The 17,170-nt window shown below is 44.5% G+C and overlaps 1 protein-coding gene across 2 annotated transcripts in view; it reads left to right on the forward strand.

Moving 5' to 3' along the window:
- Positions 1-17,170, forward strand: part of sez6b (seizure related 6 homolog b) — a 103,607-nt gene that overhangs the window by 81,375 nt on the left and 5,062 nt on the right. For both annotated transcript variants that reach the window (XM_029000014.1, XM_029000013.1), the window contains exons 5-11: positions 398-583; positions 2,391-2,559; positions 3,306-3,472; positions 6,526-6,720; positions 7,313-7,451; positions 15,337-15,533; positions 16,244-16,438. In XM_029000014.1, the coding sequence (XP_028855847.1) occupies positions 398-583; positions 2,391-2,559; positions 3,306-3,472; positions 6,526-6,720; positions 7,313-7,451; positions 15,337-15,533; positions 16,244-16,438 (1,248 nt within the window). The remainder of the gene's footprint in view (positions 1-397; positions 584-2,390; positions 2,560-3,305; positions 3,473-6,525; positions 6,721-7,312; positions 7,452-15,336; positions 15,534-16,243; positions 16,439-17,170) is intronic.

The raw sequence follows: 17,170 nt of genomic DNA on the forward strand, positions 1-17,170 counted from the left end.
ATACATCCCAGTAGACATGGGAGGAACAGACATGGACACGTTCAGCCCTTTTCATCTAACTGCTCCTGAAAATTGGTGTTGAAACTGGGTTCTAGGCTGGCGCTGAAACAGTGCAACTTTGCCTGGGTTACAGTTAGACTGCAACCTGCGCAAAATGTCTCATGTCCTGTTTTAGAAAGGAGAGTATTTGATGCTGGAAAAGGGTGTGTGGGGTTATTCTAACTGTCAATAGTTCAATAGTTTAGTTAGACCAGAGCACCTTAAGGTGCCAATGACTGAGATTCTTCACAGACATATTAAGGTGCCAAAGACGATTAACAGCTCTGTTACGGGTGGCCACGCCCCGGCACAGACATTACCACATTCACATTGAACGTTTTGTTTCCTTTCTCTTTAGCGTATATTCTGAGCTGCCCGTTTCCGGGCCGGCCGATGTACGGCGACGTGTCTGTGACCAGCCTGCATGCGGGAGGAGAGGCCTTCTTCTACTGCTTCACAGGGTACCAGCTCCAGGGTCCATCCACCCTCACCTGCTACAACGCAACCATGCCCTACTGGAGCGGCAGGGAGCCCCAGTGTCTCGGTGAGGGGGTGTGGCTTAAATCACTCACGCAATTATTTGTTCATGTTAATTTCAGATTTGTTCACTCAGTTGTTTGCAGGCTAATACCTCTGTTACATACGTGGTGTAGAAAGAACACGCACAACATGAATTTAAAAAAACTGTCAACAACAAATGACTATGCATCATCACCAAGCACACCCACACCTCGTCTTTCACGTATGTGCATATTTTCTCACTTTCGTCTCTTGTCTCTTCAGTTTTCTGCTGTTCTTTTTTCTGCTGTACAGACACAAACACACACACACACACACACACACACACACACACACAGGCCAGTTTTCATGTCAGTCGGTGCACCTTTCCAGGAGTCAGGGATTCATCTCACGAACAAGTGAGGCCAAATGCTGCATAAATTCTCTGTCCACTCACTTGCAATTAAATTTGACTAGAATAAGGTCCTACTGCAACGTCCACCTTCCTCCTCCCAAGTTAATTGGGGTTTAATCATCGATTTTTGCCTCTACTGGTGTCAACCGCGGTGCTGGTTTGGGGGAAGTGGGGAATGTAAACAAACAAGCCCCCGTCCACCGTCCCCTCGCTCCCAATGGTACAAAGTAAAACACTGCGCAGTTTCATCAAAGGAAAGAACTCTGCCGCCGCCGCCTTCTCCTCCTCCTCTTCCTCCTCCATCGTCTTTGACGCTGAACAAGCTGCCGGTCCCTGAAGAGCCGCGGTCTTGACGCGGGACCTTGTGCGGTGAATCTGAGGCGAGGCCGGATGAATAGCCGAGCCGCCATCTAAGCCGGGGGCAGGCGGTGCAGAGTGGCAGGGGGATTAGTGGGCACATCGAGCGCCGTAAAGCGGCGTAAACATGGCATTAAAAAAAAAAAACACCCCCCTGCCACGCTGCTGCGGTCAAGCCGGGTCCCAACAGAAGGCCGGGTCCGACGCAGCCTGATTACCGATCACAGCAGGCGCGCCACCAACCAACACCACTCCTACCTCCTACTTTAACTAAGCTCGGTTCAGATGTGATATGGGCACAGACACACACACAAAACTTCTCACACACACGTCTACATCTTCAAAAGCATGTAATTAATTACATGGGTGGTAGTGGCCTAGTGGGTAACACACTCGCCTATGAACCAGAAGACCCAGGTTCAAATCCCACTTACTACCATTGTGTCCCTGAGCAGGACACTTAACCCTGAGTTGCTCTAGGAGGGGACTGTCCTTGTCACTACTGATTGTAAATCGCTCTGGATAAGGGCGTCTGATAAATGCTGTAAATGTAAATGTAAATGTAATTACTTACATTTATACACATTATCACCCATAGACACATGAACACACAATATTGTATGAACTTTATTGATGCATTTAGACTAAAAGCCAATCGTCTATTACACACGTACACATACATATCTTAAACACAGGCTATTTCACACAAATACACACTGCTCACATCTCAGATTATCTCTCTTTCAGTCATAGCTGCCTTTTTTTACTCCTGAAAGGTACACTTGTATTTTACAGTTTCATTCTTCCTCTTTTTTCTTTTGAAGCCTCTTATTTAAATTTTCCTGAAAGCCGACATCATCATCATTACATTACAGTCGCTGCTGAGCTAAACATTTATTTATTTCTTATATTATCTCTGCTCATTTTATTTCTAAATGTATCGTTTAGCCAGGCAGCTCTGAGTGAGAAAAGAAGTCTAAAAAACTGATATCTCGCTGCTGCATTACAAACGATGTCTCCCATCTCCTTCAGTCTCCATTCTTCTTCATCTCCTACTGTGCCCTCCTCTTCTCTGCTGTAGCTGCTTGTGGGGGCGTCGTTCGGAACGCGACCGTCGGCCGCATCGTGTCTCCCGGTTTCCCCGGGAATTACAGCAACAACCTGACGTGCCACTGGGTGCTGGAGAGCCCTGAGGGACGCCGTCTGCACATCCACTTCGAGAAGGTGGCCCTCGCCGAGGACGACGACAGGTCTGTTCTCGCCACGCTCCATTTAATGACCCATTAACGCGCGGTACCTGGGACGCCACCGACAGACCCCCACTACAGTGGGAAACTAATTAGTCTCATCAGCTTCAGGGAGAGACAGTTGGACAAGTTCCTCTCTAAAGGCTGCTGTTGCTTGATCAGCACTCACAAACACAACAGTACGTGCTGAACGAGGCGTCCCCCTTTTCCACAAGGGAGCCCTGAAAGCAACATCTGCGCTCGTGAGCCGTCAGCTGGGAATATTTCTGCCCCGCTCAAAAAATTATTTGAACTAATCAAGCTTGCTTGTAAAAACGAAGTGAGTAATTAGCGACAGTTTTCGAGACTTTGGAACGGAGATTAGGTTCTTTTTTCATATTTTTACGAACAGAGTGCACCAAGTTGAAAAGCGCCATCAGCTAATGGATTTTTAATGAGCCTGCTTACAGCCCAGCTTTCACAGCCATTGTTCTTGTCTTTACGCAAACGGTTAAAGATGTCTGCAATCAGGGGGCTCTCATGTTAAACGTTCATTTGGCTCAATAGTTCTCCCTGCCTGTCGCAGATGTCACAAACATCATCTGGATTTATCACAGCACAATAATGGAACAAGCGTCTTCCTAACCGCAGACAAGCATATGTCAAAATTAAAAAAAAAAAAAAAAGCCGGGCGTCTGCTGGATGTGGCTGTGCAGGAACAGAAGAGACCATCATGGGAATAATGTCACCGGTTTGCACCTTTCCCTCAGGCTGCTCATCAAGAACGGGAACCACATCGACTCTCCACCGCTGTACGACTCGTACGAAGTGGAGTATCTGCCCAACGAAGGGCTCACCAGCAGCTCCAGGTTCCTTTTCATTGAACTGACCACAGACGGCTCGGGCACCTCCACTGGCGCTGCCCTCAGATATGAAGGTAAGCTATGTGGCCCTGAGTTGGTAGATCCATAAACGTAAGCAACATTAACATAAGCTGGCATGATAAAAGCTGAATACTGCCATACTGTCATTTTGGAGTCTAGGTTGTATATTCTATATTAATTGAACATGGCGGTATTCTTATAGAATTCTCATCTACATATAGAGAACACACATGTTATTGTGTCACCAAAAACTTTTTTTTACTTATTTTGCTTTTTTTAATACTGTTTATGTACATAAAACAGAGTTTTGGTCTGTTTTTCAATCCGCCAGAGAACAGCATGTCCTTCTGGACGCCTGCCATGTTTGAGCCATTTTTAAGGTGCTTTTGAAATGGCACTTGGCCAATTTTCGGCCTTGGATGTGTTGGTCTCCTGGGTGAGGACTCTGCTTTTTGTGTTGTGTGCCCCAACAAACCCCAAGCTGCAGGCAAGAAGACCTGATCTTCCTCAGAGCATGGCGAGAAACCGTAGATCCTTGAGTAGAGAGCTGGGGTCACGGACCGCTTGCTCCTTTTAGTGGACGCGCTCAGCAAAGTTTGTCACGAGTCAGGCTTCCGGGTTTTTAGAAACTCTTGCCCTGTGGACCCCTCCAGGGCATTTCTGTAGACAAAAAGATTTGCTCCAGGCCATCTTCTATACTGCTAAAAAAACATGCTCTCCAATGCCTGGGCAAAGACACTGACATTTTGAATTGGGAGTGACCTTTATCAGGGTTTAATTGAATTGTAAATCAGATACGGGAGTGCGACTGGATCCCCCCTAGATTTTCATCTTCAAAATTCTTTCCATTTGTTATGTTTTTCTTACTCTGCTCTCATGCACACCACAGAACCTGTAGCAAAAATTCTATCTTTAGGCCTCCAGCTGCAAAGAATTTACTGTTGGCCTGCAGATTATACAAGAAAAGTGCTTATATTATGTGCTATTTTGTGTGTGTGTGTGTGTGTGTGTGTGTGTGTGTGTGTGTGTGTGTGTATATATATATATATATATATATATATATAGTAACAGAGCTGAGGTCTGTTACCAGTACTAAACATTGCAAACAGCCATATAACAGTAACTACTTTAATTGATTGTCTAGTCATTAATTAATTGCCTTATCACATGTGCTTATATTATGTGATAATAAGCATTCGGCTAGTTTGTCGGCTGAGAACAAGCTAACATTGTTTATCAATAGGAAATGTCTCTGGGGACTTTTAAATGATTCTTGGGTAATGGGGACGGGGAGGAGCTAAGGGTTTACCAACTTTTGTTGGTTCAGAGGGTGATTTACTGGTAACTGTGTAAAAAAATTAATACATTAATCTAAGACAATGTAATATAAATGTTTAAAATCATGTTATTTTATTATTTGATGAATGTGCAATTTAATTATTATAGACTGTTGGAAAGATTTTTGAGATAATTGATTATTGTTTGTTAGATAAAAAATGTTGCCCCGGGCTTTTCAGTCAGAGTAATTTTTTATTGGTTATTTGAGAGAGAGGCTGTCTTACTGTTTATTATTTGATTTCTCTTGTGTATTTTTTAAGAGTGTGTTTTTTTTGCTGAAGAATTATGTAATAAAAGTAGTCTCACCAAGGTAATGAGTTAAACACAGAGGACACATTTTTTGTGTCACCATGTGCTGTACTGCAATGTTTCACAATGACAATCACTTCACTTTCACTTTTCACAACAAAACCCATTAGAGTTTTTTAACAGTCTCCTCACAGTGAAGATTATGTGTTGAGTTTAATTACTGAGTTCAAACTGTAATCTATATTTGCATAATTTCATGTGAAATAGATAAGGGATTCAGACATTCGCTCACATCTGAATTCAGAGCTTTATCACCTGTGTTCATTGGAAGTGACCCTGCTTGCTTATCCTACTTTCTGTGTGAGCCTTGCCGAGGTTCTGTCATGAAATTTAGCTATGCTCACAATACAGACAGTTCATCATACATATTTCATTCAAAATCTAGTAACACATTTGCCTGAGTAGCAATCAGTCTAAATGATTCAAATGTCATGAGTTTTTTCCATATTCAACCATGGATATGGAAAAAAAAAAGAATTTTGCTTCCAAAAAAGGAGGAAATAATCCGTGGACCAAGAGTGGTTGAGGTGAATAAGGCATACCATGGTAAGAAAGTCAAAAGTGAATGTGAAGTGATTGTCATTGTGAGACACTGCAGCACAGCACACGGTGATACGACAAAACGTGTCCTCTGCTTTTAACCATCACCCTTGGTGAGCAGTGGGCAGCCATGACATGCGCCCGGGGAGCAGTGTGTGTGGACAGTGCTTTGCTCAGTGGCACCTCAGTAGCACCTTGGCGGACCAGGATTCAGAACAGTAACCTTCTGATTACGGGCCCACTCCTTTAACCGCTAGGCCACCACTGCCCAAGAGTGAGAAGGATTTGTCTGAGTGTGGTACAGCAGGACGGAATGAAAAGCTCAACATGGACAACATATTTTCTGCATTGAAAATATGCATGTGGAGGCAGATCAAACCCAGTTGGACACTTTAACGCTGGTTTCTTATCATCTGTGCTCCTTTTGCTCTCCTTTGAAATTGCATTATTTTACAATTCCTTTGACACAGGGAATTAGCTCAGATGGTACAGCGCTCGCTTAGCATGCCACAAACTGCCAAGGTGCCACTGAGGTGCCACTGAGCGAAGTACCGTCCCCACACTACTTTTATGTGTGCTTAGCATTGTGAGTGTAACCTTTTGTACATAAGTCTGCATTACTCTTTAGTAGGCTTGGAAAGAATGCATTTTCATGCATCAATAATGTTTTTAATATGTTACAACACATTTAAGCTTCATGCAATGATTCATAATTCGATGCAAATAAATTGACTTACCTTAACTATTGCATTCAGGATAATATAAGGAAGCACCACTAGATGGAACTGTCAAATGAGCATAAATGAGCAGATTTTTTTTACACTTAATTGAAAAGTCAGCTTATGTCAAATAACGAAGTTACCCTAAGTAGGGGTCAAAACAAACCTGCAGCTCCAGGTAATGCATTTTGTCCTTTCAGCCTTCGGACCAGGTCATTGTTACGAGCCATTTGTCAAGTACGGCAACTTCACCAGCAGTGACAGCTCGTACGCGGTGGGTGCCGTGGTGGAGTTCACCTGTGACCCCGGATACACCCTGGAGCAGGGATCTGTCATCATCGAGTGCATGGACCCCAACAACCCGCAATGGAATGAGACAGAGCCTGCCTGCAGAGGTGTGTGTTTTTGTGTGTGTGTGTGTGTGTATAAGTAAATGTAAAATAGCGTTATGCCTTTTACCAAGCAATCCAGATGGACAACAGGTTCGTCAACTCCCAGACCGAAGTGGCTTTAAAGATAATGGCCCACGGGGCGCAGCTCGCCCACTTTACCTGTAAGGGATAGCTGCTGCGTGAAGTACCTCGTCGTGGTACAGTAATGAGCAGAGGTGCCGGCCGCTATAAACGGATAATCTACTCCGGCTGCAGTTAAAGAGAGACCCAGTGGAGCTCTGCATCTCGTCTCTGCTCACACAGCTTTCCAGCCGTAATGAGCTGTAGGTGTCTGTTCCCCTAACTTTTTTTTTTTTTTTTTTTTTTTGCGGAGCTCAAAACGGAATCGTTTTTGGCCTCTGAACCTGGCATTTTTCTGTTTTTTTTTAAAAAGTGAAGAATTGTCTCGTTCTTGGTCTTAATAATTAGCCCATTGCTATTTTTTCAGTAAGGCCAAAGAAATAAGATAATTCTGTGGTGGTGTGGAAGCAGTCCAGTTCCTCAGTGACCCGGTGTGGATTTTAAGACCTGGTGCCCATTCTCTCTCGGCCTGCAGCTGTTTGCAGTGGAGAGATCACAGACTCAGCCGGCGTGGTCCTGTCACCCAACTGGCCGGAAGCCTACGACAAGGGCCAGGACTGCATCTGGGGAATTCATGTCGAGGAGGACAAGAGGATCATGCTGGACATTCAAGTGTATGTGGACGCAGCCTGCTTCTCCGTCCATCTGTCTGTCTTTCAGCCCGTTAGCCTGCCATTTTTTCCTCTCTGTGATGTCCCTCCCTCCATCTGTCTGTCTGTCTGTCTGTCCATATGTATTTTCTCACAGTCCAAGCTCTGCTTGTCACTGTAAGTGCAAGCCTTTCTCTGCAGGGAGTTCCTGTTCAACAAGACAGACCTTGTTAATTTCAGACACTGTTGTGACGTACACCCTCAGATCCATTCCGTGAATTTGAACTGCAAACTATTTGGGTTTTTTTCTTGCAAATCTCACAAACGTCCAGTTTAGAAAAAAGCCATGGCGGCATTCCACTAAATGGGTCTGATTTACCACATAGTCACTGTGCATATTGTCCCAGCAGTCAGAATCTGGTGTGTAGTATATAACTGGGACATAGGATGCGTGTTCCCATTTCCTGTCATTTTGTGCTCATTTGGACAGATTATTATCTTGCATTTCATCTGGCGAGAGGCGTACATTTCCTCTTCTCTCTGATGGCATTCTGAACGCATCTTTGAATGAACTTTTAGTACCCTGTAGACCTACATACAGGATGGGTGGCTGCTCTCTATGTTTGCGAAAAGTTTGCATATGAAAAAAAAGGAATTTAGTATTCAGTATTAAGAACAGTGCTGCTTTGGGCGAATGGGCTGTAACTTGGATGCAGGAGTATTAATCAGAATTGCACAACCAGAAGGCTTTCTGGCACATTTCACAATGTCCCTTTTGCCGGAACTGTCAGAAATTCTGATCGACAGTCTCAGAGTATTTATCGGTCGGTGTTGAATTGCCTGTGACCCTCTGCCTCAGACTGGTGTCGTCACGATTTATCAGGCCGTCGTTATCACGGGATGTGACATGCTGCGTATAATCTGCCCGAGCGGGCCATAAAGGATTTTATAGAACTCGGCCCGAACATTGTGACGTGCCATTAATTTATAAGGCCGTTCTTATCACAACTGTCTTAAACCAGCACGATAATAAAAGGTACAAAGGACACGGCAGTTTGTATTTTTTGGCAGAAGCTCCGCTGTGCAACACAGAAGTGAGATCATTACATCTTCTGTTCTTGGCGTGAGCTGGAGAGGGTGAAAAAATGCCTAATGGCCGTGCGGCGTGGAGAAAAATAAAGTCGAGCACACGCGGATGCGGCAACTTAAGTACCAGACCGACAAAGGTTAATGACAAACTCTATAGAAAAGTAATTATTTCATTTCATTCTGTCCTCTGCTTTTTTTTTTTTTGCAATGAAGGGGGTTCAACACCAAATCAATTACGCTGCGGAGCAAAACAAGTGTTCGCTGCAATTGCTCTGTCAGGTGATGCATGGCAACACAAGGCCCTGCTGTGTCAGGTCCTGGTAGATTATTCATGCATTCAATAATTTTGGTTCCCTTAATTAAGATTCGCTCATTTGCATGCATTTGCCTGGCGCCGTCTGCGGTCTCGCTCGCTCCTTTTTCTCCCCCACTCTCTTCCGATTTCACATCCCGTAGCATTGTAATAAATGGCACGCTGGATGGTTTTTTTTTGCATGAGCTGCTGTCAACATAATTAATTTCCCGTTCGTTTGCTGGAGAAGTGATTTGGGCCGATATGGCATTCAGGGACGGCTGGGCGCGTTACGCCTGTTATCGGACCCCGCCGACGACAATTCGGCAGCCTGTGTGATGCCTGCTGGAGCATTAAAAGGAGAACTTCTTTTGTCCACGGTGCTTAATGCCACCTTTCTGTCCTTCATCAGCGTTTAAAAATAGACTTCTATTTTTCTATGACTATTTTTTCCACATATTTTAGGCTGTCAGTGCTAATACCTTTTTTTTTTGGTATTGTGGAGCACCAGTGCACTCAGAAATGAGCCAAATAAGCGGTCGGGCAGAGGCAGCTGAAGAGCAGGAGGCATTGAATAGGTCAGCACGCCTCACTGTACCGCGCCAGCCGCCCTCCTCTTTCATCTGTAAATTACCAAATTTGTCAAACAGCATACGGGACATTATCAGCCGGGCGCATCAAATGAGCTGTACAGATGGGAAAACGGGCGGGAGGGAGGGAGGCCGGCTGCCTCCGATTCTCCTCGGAGAATAAGAGAGGGAGGAGGAGCGGAAGGTGGAGGACGGGGGGGAGGGATCCACTGTGGTTATGACAGAGCTCACATAGCAAATAATCTTCACTCTCCAGGGGGAAATTCGTTTTCTCCTCTCGGGGTCATGTGACACCGTTGCACTACCGCCATGGTTGTGATCCCACTGCTGCTTAGGCCACAGGTCTCAGCGGGTGGGGGTCGAGTGTCAGCAGGCTCATTATGTAGATGTGAGGACTCTTTACCGTGGTAATGAGCGCGCCACCTCTCCACTGTCATCATTCATCTCACGTGCGCCACACATCTGCAATTACGAGGGAACATGGCACGTAATGACAGCCGATTAATTAATTTGCCAGAAACAGCAACACCCACCCGACTCTGGCTCATGCCGCATCTCGTTTGCCGGGCGGGGGTGGGGGCGGGTGCTGCATGGGTGGGGGTGCGCAGGTGACAGACTGAACACCTGCACACGGGCCCACGTTGCAGTCTAATCCAGATCCTGAGGCAGCTGAGGTGCCATCAAACATCCCCTGATTGAGGTGCTGGCGCCCTCTATTGGCAGAGACAGGGGCACCGATGGTCCGATAACCCCATCTGAATAACAGCTGCACTCTTAAGGCTTATGGTTAATATTAGAGTTCAGACTAAACTGCATTTTTGGATAAATACCTATTTTTTTCAAAGACTGCCTTAGTTCACCACAGTTTACATACTTTTCTGACAGATTATTACATAATATTTATGGGGATACTTGCCTTAATGAAGCCTTAGCATATCTTTGTATCCAGACTGATGAAAATCATTGAACTATAATAAATTGTGCAAACTATGGTTACTTTCACAATAACATCTCTTTTTGTTAGGCGATCAAAAAAATGCATTTGTCAAATTTTTATGCATCGTCACCTGCCAATCGTCCGCATACAACATCTCTAAGATGTGTGGGCAATAATGCAATTTTTACGCTATTCTTTAGATATATCCTTATTCTGAAGGTCTTCTTGGCCAAATGCCACGCCTCTATGTGCCGGAATCTCTCATGCATCTATCTATTTTTTGTGACTGTTACCACAATAAGCTTCTTTTCTTCAGAATGGCAGGATGTAAATTGCATAATTAGAAGCTGCACCTCAGTTGCGGGTGACATGGTGTACTTTGCACACCTCATTATTTTAGTTTGCCTGAGCCCTGCATTTTCCATGCTGCTTTTCACTTGATCCAGTGTTTTGTCCTCACTCCAAATATATCAGAATTTTTTTTAAAAAAGAGTTTAAAAAAGATATTTGCAATTTGCTGTCCTTGCTCTTGTCTGTATTTTTTCTGCCCTGAATGCCCTCAATAGGGCAGCGGCTGCCACCTAGTGCGGGGCGGCATTGCCGACAAGGCGTCCACAGAGACAACTCTTGTTATTAAATGGCTGGCATTTTGCTGGCCGGTAATAAATCAAGAGACTCATTTCGCTCCGGGCGTCAGGCCAAAACATGGCCCTGAGCTGGACCAATATTTAACTTTGTAATTAAAAATTCATTATTCTCAGACGAGACAAACTCATTTAATGCATCACCCCTGATCACTCACTGATCATTCAGATGGAACTCTTGTTTGCCCGGGGTGAATTACGTGCATGAGGCTAGAGGATGGCTCCACTCGACCTTCTCTTTTCTCAGTTCCCCTCATTTTGGCCTAATTTGGATAAAAAAATTTACCTTCTGACTTGTTACCAGTCGAGAATTCAACACTTCAGGTAGTGATGCTACGAAACACAGGGCAATTATTTAGCAAAAGGACAATTATTACATTGGAGAATAATTTGATTGGGTTGGTGTTGATGACAGTTGATGACAGTGTTAGAAGAGATGAGTGTGACCCGCCTTGAGATGATATGAATGTAGAGGCCTTGATCAAAAAAATTGGCTGTTCTGACAGGCCGATGCTTCACAAAGAATTAGGAAGGGTGAAGTGTTTCTGACGGCCGTTAAGGTCCCCCGGGAAGCCGTCTCCCAGAAAGTCGCACGCACCACCGTGCAAATGCAATTTGGTGGCTGAATGAATCTTGAAGGACGAGGGATTAATGGATCTGAGAGGATTTGGCCTTCCTCTCACGATGCTCTGGAGGTTCTCATATCTCACACACCTTATCCCATCCGCCACACTACGGGATGAGGAAAAACTTAATATGTCCTGCTGTCCGTTTCTGGCTCCTGCTCCAAGGTGATTGGTGAAAATAAAGAAATAAAATAAGATAAAAAAATCTTCAATTACCTTTATTTCTTTCGAGCTGTCTCAGAAATATCAGGCACAGTGTGCGTGTGCCATGCTGAAATTGAACAAATGTCCGACTTCTTCTTCCCTCTTGCCTCTAAGACAGTAAGACGCCTCCCCAAATTCACAGCTTGAAGATTTAATGCATTCTGAAGGCACAAGGTGGCAGCTGTGCCGTGGGCCGAGTCAAGCGGAGATGCATTTTTGTTTTGATTAAACAAAATGAAATTACTGCCGGCAAATGGAAAGCGTGATTGATTTTCTCGGCAGATACGGCGCGTGGCCGCGTAAAAGCCTTGTTTAACTTTATCACAGCAAATTCAATATGAGCCGACAGCAGTTTTTCTAGCCCGTCCACAGCGCAGGTGAGCCTGGCCCGGGGCTCAAGGCTTCGGCGGGTTTATGATGGAAAATGAGGCTGGCTGATTTTTCAAAAAGTCTGAAGACAATTAGGTCAGAGGCACTGGCGGTGCTGCATCATGTGTGTGCAGGGATGTGTCGTGGTGACAGGGGATGGCTTTCCTGTGACCCCTGCACATCAAGAGTTAAGAAAAGAGGAAGTGGGGCAGTTCAATTATCACTTGTTTTATTCCTCTGTTGATTTTCTCCAATCAAGAACGGTCTTATTATAGTAATGCACCCCACTGCCGTGGGTGATTGCAACAAGAAATGCTGAAGAAGAAATGATTAGGAGTACACCAACATCACCTTGGTTCTGAAGTCTCATTTGGTTCAGTACAAATAAATGCATTTTTTAAACAGTGATTTATAGTGTTTTTTATGTAAAGCATGGCTTTGCTGAGTATGGATTTACTGAACCGTCTGTCAGTACTGCTGCAACTTACCAAAAATATTATAAATAAAATATGAAATTAACAATTAACTATTATTAACAAGATAAATATTAGCTCTGGAAAATCATCAGTAATAAGAAGGTGCAAATTTTTTTCTACTTTATAACACAAATATTTGGATTAACTTTTATTACTAGTTATGCGGTTATATTCAAGACATAAAGTAGGTGAGGCCCATGTGTGACTGATATCGCATTTAAAAAAGCTGAGCTTTAAACATTATTCCCTCATTTAGAAAAGATATGATTTTAAATGAATTGACGCTAGGTGCAAAATGAGATATCATGGCAGGAAATTCAACTTTTTGAATACGGCTTATGAAAAAAAAGCCAGTTATGCTTAAATGCATGAACAACGTTCCATAAGTGTGTGTACAATATGTCAGTTGAACCACCTTTTCCCACAGATTTCTGATCAAGTTTCTCTAGGACAGTCTAGGACATTATGGTCTAAACAGTAGCAACATCATAATAAATTGCAGAAGTTAAAAGCATGCACAATTGTCCCACATTACAGTCCTAGAACCACATTGGCTTGCCATCGCCTACTTATTTTTAGAATCCCTGGACATCAAGGCATTACACCGTCTGAGACTCCCGTCTCAATTTTGCGCGAGTTCGGCTGTAACTGGGAGAAAGGAGGGAGTGATTAATTATTCTCTTTTCCCCCATAATGAGTTCTATCACTGGCCCCTCGTGATTAATTACAGACAAGATAGAGCTAGTCAGTCCCCCTGTCTGAGCGAGCCGTTTCCTGCCCACCTTAGAGAAATGCACTACGCTGGAAAACATGGGGTCTGTGTTATGCATCTATTTTTTTTTTTTTACGAATTTACAGTTATATTCACGTTAGATACGGACTTTTGAATTTTGTCATTTTGGACATTCATGCCAGGCCTAATCCAGTAAAAACAGCAAATAAGCAAATGTGTCTTTGCAGAATAAAGGTCATGTGAGAGTTGTCCAGTCAGAGATCATTTTTGCCCCTGGTGTTCCATTAATAAGACATTTGAACCTTTTTCACATCAACCTTTGTTGTGGACTCTTTGTCTTACTGAAACATCCTCTTCAGAAAAAGCACAATAAAGTGCTCTAATGCATTTATTCAGTTAAAAGCCTTTTTTTTTTACTTTTTTTATTTGTAGAGAGAAGCAAATTGAAGCCATCAAAACAAATGGTGCAAAAGGGCCTGGGGCTTAATTAGCCATTTCCATTCATTTCTCCATATCCTTTTCTCCACTGCTATTTCCATTAATTCCACAGTTCGTCCATTTCCCGCAGAGAATTAGCATTATAATGTGACACCCTGTCCCCGGTGGTCACTTCTCTTACCTCCTGGATGGATATAAACACACTGTTTCGTCTGGAGCAGCTTGGTGGTCCAGTGTTTAGTGCTGAAGCAAAGTGTCCCAGTTTATTTTGAATATATTTGCCATGTTTGCATGGTATTCTCTTGGGAGTTTGGGCAGTTTGGGCAGTCGCAATCGAATTTAGGAGAAATGCTGATGCTTGAGTGGACCTGCATGTGTCCCCTGTGATGGACTGCCATCTCTCCAGCTTCCCATGCCCCATGTTCCCAGGTTGGGCTCAGGAAAATGGATGCATTGCTTCTCAGTGACAGTGAAACCTATTGAACATGTGATGTCTCTACCATGCCTTGAAGGTCAGTGACCATTTGCTGATTCGAAAGTAATCTGCCTTTTTCATGGTTTTGATTTATTCAGCTCCTTTATGATGAAATGTGCCTTCCAGCTGCATTATATCTGGAACAGCATTATATCTGATGGATTTGACTGATGCCCACGATTCCTGCCATGTGGTGATGCCCATTGAATGAAGAGAAGCTCAGGCCACCACACCAGTGCCAGCAGACTGCGTCTCCGAAGATAAATGGAAAAGCAAGGGGGATAAAAGGAAAAGCAACAAACCATTCTTCGGGACGGCGCTCCTCTCCAGATGGCAACATCTCTGCGATAAAGCGGGATTCTGCAGGGCTCTGTACCGAGTGTAATTGATTTTCTGGCCATTTGTAAACAGTGGTTGGAGAAGGTGGCTTGGCTGGGCCGATGTTCGATTGTGGCCGCGGAGGCGTGCCCTTCCTCTTTTCAGCAGTTTGTCACTATTAACTGAAGAATTTCCCATTTAAAGCTGTATTTACTTTCCCGGTGCCCCTCCTGTCTATTTCTGGCAAATGTAACATATTAAGAGGAAACATGATCAAACCGGTGGAGATTTTCAGAATGTACTTGGTCCCAGGTTGACTGTGCTTGCCAGTCTGACGGTGCAATAAATCACTTGACCTGACCTAGTAATCAGATCTCAGCTCACCTTCGACATAGCGATAATGTTGCTTTAACCTACACATGCGCGCGATGGCGGCTTTGTGCTCATCCTCAGAAACAAATGCAATGTGTTTACAAATGAGCGGCTGAGGTTGCTGCATATTCAAAAATGTTTCTCTAGTACACACCCAATGTCAAACATGATTAAAAATTAGATTTGAAGAGCAAAATAAACGAGTTTATTCACCGTTGGTGCACTGACGAAAGTGGCTCTGAAAAATGAAAAATGTTTTTATGGGGCTATGGTAGGATAAGAAGTACTTAGGCATTACTTTGCTTTCGATGACTGGATTTTGACAACGCGCTCTCTCTAATTCCAGCCTCCACATGGGAACAAACGATCTCCTCACGTTCTATGACGGAGATGACCTCACCGCCAAAATCCTGGGTCAGTACGGCGGCTCGCGGCCGCGTTTCAAACTCTACACGACCACAGCCGACGTCACCCTCCAGTTCCAGTCCGACCCGGCCACCAACATCTACGGCTACAACAACGGCTTCGTGGTCAACTTCTTCGGTACCTCCACTTCCTTTCAGCCTCTTTACATTGCGGGTTCCGTCGTTCTGCGTTCAGCGGGTGTGGTCCAACCCCGTTCAATAAACTAATTACAAAACGAAGCACATTAATTAGAGGCTAGTTAGCGGTACGGCAGAAAGCACCACAGGGAGATGCTCTCCTCCCAACATGATGCCGTTACAGAGAGTACAGAGAGCTGGGACGCAGAAAGCCAGGACAAGTGGAACTTAAGAGGACTGGGTTTGCAGAGCCCCAAGATAAAACTTCCCCGAAACCCGCGGGGCACTCAGCCAGCACGCCATGGGTGCCAAACTGCAGAAAAAAAAGACCCGGTAATCAGAACCAAATTCCACGCGGCACCGGCAGGATGTTTCAGAAGCCTTTTATCAGGACAAGAAAAGGCATTCTGGCCAAATAGCGCAGGTGCGGCCTGCCGGTGGCTCGGACAATTGCGGCGCGAGCTCGCACTGATTAGAGCCGCTCGGCCCGTTATCGTGCGGCGAATGAGCTGATGAGCTGATTCCATTATCGGCCCGAGTGAAGGCGTTGCATAGCATGCAAAACGTGGTTCGCCTTTCAGGAACTAAACGTTGTCTGGAGTTTGTACGCTGTCGTTCATAACGGCACAACGTTCATTTATTTATTTTTATTTCGGTTTCTTGCAACTGTCTAATCTCGTCCCCGTCCATCTGTGTGTCTCTGTCTGACAGAGGTGCCTCGAAATGACACCTGCCCGGAACTTCCGGAAATAACTAACGGCTGGAAGACCACCTCCCACCCTGAACTGGTTCACGGCACCGTGGTGACGTACCAGTGCTACCCCGGCTTCGAGGTGGTGGGGACAGAGACGCTCATGTGCCAGTGGGATCTCACCTGGAGCGGGGACCTGCCAAGCTGTGAGAAAAGTGAGACATTTTCTAGCTTATTCAGTATAAAAGATTATATGCTTCATGGTCTTTTACAGCAATTGCCCGAGAACACAATAATTTGCATTGTAATAACGGTAAATATAGTAATAACAATAAAATAGATAAATGGTACACAGAATATAATAGCGTAAATTAACCAATACAATAAAGCAATAAAGGACAACCAGACCATTTTTCTTTTTAAATATAATTTTTTTATGAGGTTTTTGTTATTTATGGTTATTATTATTCAATCTTGCCTTTGCTCTCATCTTTTATTTTTTGTCCTCATTTCTCCTCCTGCTTTAACGGCGGTGTAACAGCAGCACCGGTCTGTGCCGGGACGAGAAGGGCTCTCTGAGTTCCGTGGTACTAGCCTAGTGGGTAACACACTCGCCTATGAACCATCGTGTCCCTGAGCAAGACACTTAACCCTGAGTGTCTCCAGGTGGGGACTGTCCCTGTAACTACTGATTGTAAGTCGCTCTGTATAAGGCCATCTGGTAAATGCCGTAAATGTAAAATGTAAATGTTAAGCCCCCAGTACACGTGCAGTCAAGGACAATAGGAAGTGGGGAGGCTTCCGAGCTGATGGCAGCCTCCCTTCACCCGTCCCCTGCATTTCCCCTTCCCCACCCTTCCCCTGTCCAGTCCCTGTCCAGATGAAAGTGTCTCTGCTGTGGTTGAGTCAGTCATTCCCCAGATAATACTACTTTTTTATCATTTTAA

This window comes from Denticeps clupeoides, chromosome 13 (genome assembly GCF_900700375.1).
Source record: "Denticeps clupeoides chromosome 13, fDenClu1.1, whole genome shotgun sequence".
NCBI lineage: Eukaryota > Metazoa > Chordata > Actinopteri > Clupeiformes > Denticipitidae > Denticeps > Denticeps clupeoides.